This window comes from Austrofundulus limnaeus, unplaced genomic scaffold, assembly GCF_001266775.1.
Source record: "Austrofundulus limnaeus strain Quisiro unplaced genomic scaffold, Austrofundulus_limnaeus-1.0 Scaffold70, whole genome shotgun sequence".
Taxonomy (NCBI): Eukaryota; Metazoa; Chordata; class Actinopteri; order Cyprinodontiformes; family Rivulidae; genus Austrofundulus; species Austrofundulus limnaeus.
The window spans coordinates 519,121-522,777 of NW_013952472.1; the positions used below are offsets into that span (position 1 = coordinate 519,121).

Here is a 3,657-nt window from a genome sequence, read left to right on the forward strand (position 1 = left end):
TTCATATAACTGTGAAACTTATTTTTTTCTGATCGAGGGTTTTAAAAGTCAAAGAAAGTGAACTTTCTGTCTAAATGTAATAGTTTTGTGCCATTTTAGCTGATGATCTGCCTTTTGGTAGTCAAATCTGTTTTATACTCAATACCCACCAAATACTGTAGTATTTGAACAGATTAGGGGGAAAAAATGCAAATATTAAACTACCAAAACATAATTTCAAATCCTAATTCAAGCCTGTGTCAACTTCACCCCTGCTCTTGGACTCAACAATATGCTTTAATAATTTTTTTATAATTTAGATTATTTATCTCTGCTTCGAGTTATTTCACTAAGGCTTTATATACAGTTAAATATTCACCACAGTTCCTGTCAGTCTCATGAATTCTAGCAGGAAGAACACGAGACTTAAAAAAATGGCAGATTACTTTCCAATAAACTACACTTAGACTTGGTTTGGCTAAACAAGGACCACTTTCATAAAACAATCAGAAAATAGTAAGACTTTATTCTGCTCTGGTAACAGCCAGGTGTGGAACTAGTAAATAGTTATGTAGAAAGTTATCAGTTTCATCAGGTTTAATACAGCAACTTAAACAAATATTGGCAAAAATCGAGTGCAAAAAAAATAATAATAATAATTAAATTATCACCCTGGTTTGTAGATTTTCATGGAACGCACCACTTTCAAATGAACATACAGTAGAACTAAATAACAGCCAAAGCATTTTCATTTCTGCCAAGCACATTGTACAATCAAACAGTCTCTTCACATTTTTAAGATTTTTTTTTGGCAAAGCGTTCAGTTGTTCAGTCTAACTTCCCAAATTTACATTTGGACAGGTTTCAGACTGAGCAGCATTGTTGGGAACTTAAATAACATTCGGCCAAATTTTCAACCAAAACAGCAGAATCAAAGAGGAACACAAACCAGTACAGAACATTTCATCAACACAAAATCAGATCATATTGAGAACTAAAGTTTATATTTAAATTTTTTTTTTTACAATTTTTCTCAGTGCAAAAAGAAAAATTAATCTCAAATGTGGGGTCCTACAGTTACCTGATATGCATCTGTAATCGCGCTTCATGTTTTCCTTTCAGTCTTGATTACTAGAGTAACTTATTATTCAGGTAATAATTTGCATTGTTACCTTCTGCCTACAAATCCAGTCAAAACACCAAAACCAGCAGCAAGTTTAGCTCAACAACCTTAAAATCAAATAAAAAACTAACCTGTATACTTAAGTGACATCCTGCTACTGCTAAAATGAACTTCTTTTTCGGAGTACGAGAAAAACCGAAACATGAACCAAGGCCACAACGTCAGCCACAAGCAAGTGCAATAATCATCTGTTAATCGATATCGGCTAAATGCCACAATTAATTGTGGTTCATTTTTAAGTTAATATTGCCCAACTCTACAGTGACCCCAAATGATGGTGCAAGTACAGCATTTAAATTTTGATTTCATTCAGATTGTGCGATGGGGAGTAGGTGGGATTTAAAACACTAAATATTGTATAGAATCTGGTCCCAGAAATACAACATGGCAGCGGTGCTGCCAGATCTTGAGAGGGGAATAAGCAACCCACTAATTACCACCCCTACAGCCTCACAATGATGATAGAGGCACCAAGTAGAACAGCATCAAGGAGTTTATTCAGCATGTCATGCTCAGTCATTTTCAAACACCTAATGTTTAACTTTTTGAAGCTTAGACTATTTTTGGAGACCAAAGTTTAAAGATGTCAAGGCCGAGGTAACTTTTAAACAAGTCAGAAAACCAGTTATAAACAGCACCTTTGTTGTGGCGGTATACAAAGCAATAGAAGAAATTAATGAAGTTAATTGAGATGTCTTCTAATGTCTTCTAAAAACTTGTTAATTATATGTATTAAAAGCAAACAGCTTTTAAAAAAAGCTTCACTTTGAAAAGCGTTACTAAAAATCAAGCCGAATGCATTGTTCTAATGTGACTAACTTCTTGCTGCTTCTGTTAGATTTGTTTTGGGGGGAAAACAACTACGTAATACTGAGAACCAAACTGAACCACTTTCAGTCCAATATTTGGTGGACAAATTATTTCATAAGCTTTCAAGTGGGAAAAACAAATCCATATCTTAACATCAAATAGAATAGAAATAAGGCCCGGGAAATCTTTTAAAGTCATATTCTGTCCTTATATTACACCATACAGCTCGTAGGTATTTTCACCCGTCACTGTTTATTCAGGAACTTGTCTCGTTTTGGTCTGAGCTCAACGCCTCCATGTCGACGTCCTCCGACTCCGTCCCATTGTTCTGTTCATTTACACTTTTGTCGTTTTCCGTCCCGTTCACCACAGAAACTGTTTCATGTGATGCTTCGTCTTTGTCCTGCCGCTGATTAAAATCAGTCCTTGGGATTTTGCCCTCCCTTTCAGAAGATGGAGAGGGTGAGTGTTTTGAAGTCTTGAGGGGAGTGTGCACAGATGGGCTTGTTTGACTCGTGGATTTATCCGCAGCAGCTTCTTCTTCCACCTGCTCACTGGCAGGGTCACTATTTGGCAGCACCTCATCATCTTCCCTCTTCTTTTTTGGCTGGTTTTCAGTTTTTATGTCGCAGTCGGTCTGCATAACCTCAGTGTCCTGAATGGTGTCTGTCGGGTTATTGGTCGGTTTCTGCTCACTGTTTGCGTCGGGCTCAGGCTGTGCAGTCACCGTGTCGGGACCGGGCGACTGATCCATTTCTTGATCATCATCTGGAGAGTCATTTCCATTCCTCACAATTTCATCATTAGATTCCGCCTCCACATTACCATTTCTGACTGTCTCATCTTCGGCTTGTGGTTTGGCAGACTCCTCCGGCTGTTTGCTTTTGTCTTTATTTTTATCGTTTCCTTTCTGAGGCTTGGAATTATTATCCGGTCCTTCCTCCTTCTGCGGCAGAGCTGCATCTCCGTCTTTGCTTTTCTCTGCCTTTCTGAACTGTTTCTGAACCTTTCTTGGACACCACACAAACTTGTCCTTCGGCTCAAAGTGAAGGTACGCAAATTTCACGAGCTCCTGACGTTTTTGCTTGTCCAGCACGGCAAACAGGAAGTAGTCGAGCACACTGCGCTTCACACTGCTGAGGTTCTTCTTGACCAGAGTCTCCTCCAGGAAGAAGCGCACAAGCGGGGCTTGATAGTGCTCAAAGCCCAGCTCCCCGAGGCTTTTCAGGATGCGAGTGATCCTCAGGTTGTTGTGCATATTTCTGCAAGAGATCAGACAGTTCATGCAGTAATTACACAATGTAACTCTGTGGAACATATATCTTTGAAAAGTATAACTCATTTCACCTTTCTAAGTTTCCAAAGCGATCTTTCCAGTTTTCTGCACGTTTCACTTCGCCCGTCTCTTTGTTGACCAAACGAATGCCATAAAAGCCCAACATGAGTTCATAAGATTCTACTAGTCTTCTTTTGGCATCTTCATTCTTCTTGAAGGCCTGGTAAGCATATAAAGTAAGAATAAAATAATAGTATTAGTCATGATACTACAAAACAATATTAACATGTAAATATTAGTGCTGTACCAAACGATTATTTTCTAATCGATTAATCTAACGATTATTTTTTCGATTAATCGATTATTCTAACAACAAATCTATAAGTTATTTTGATGTGAGTGCACTGGA

At 38.1% G+C, this 3,657-nt stretch overlaps 1 protein-coding gene across 1 annotated transcript in view; it reads right to left on the reverse strand.

Moving 5' to 3' along the window:
- Positions 1–485: 485 nt before the first annotated feature.
- ogfr (opioid growth factor receptor) overlaps positions 486–3,657 on the reverse strand; it is a 13,158-nt gene continuing 9,986 nt past the window's right edge. Inside the window, exons 6-7 of the mRNA XM_014010541.1 lie at positions 3,320–3,468; positions 486–3,234 (exon numbers count right to left, since the gene is read on the reverse strand). Coding sequence (XP_013865995.1) covers positions 2,229–3,234; positions 3,320–3,468 — 1,155 coding nt within the window. The 3' untranslated portion in view covers positions 486–2,228. The remainder of the gene's footprint in view (positions 3,235–3,319; positions 3,469–3,657) is intronic.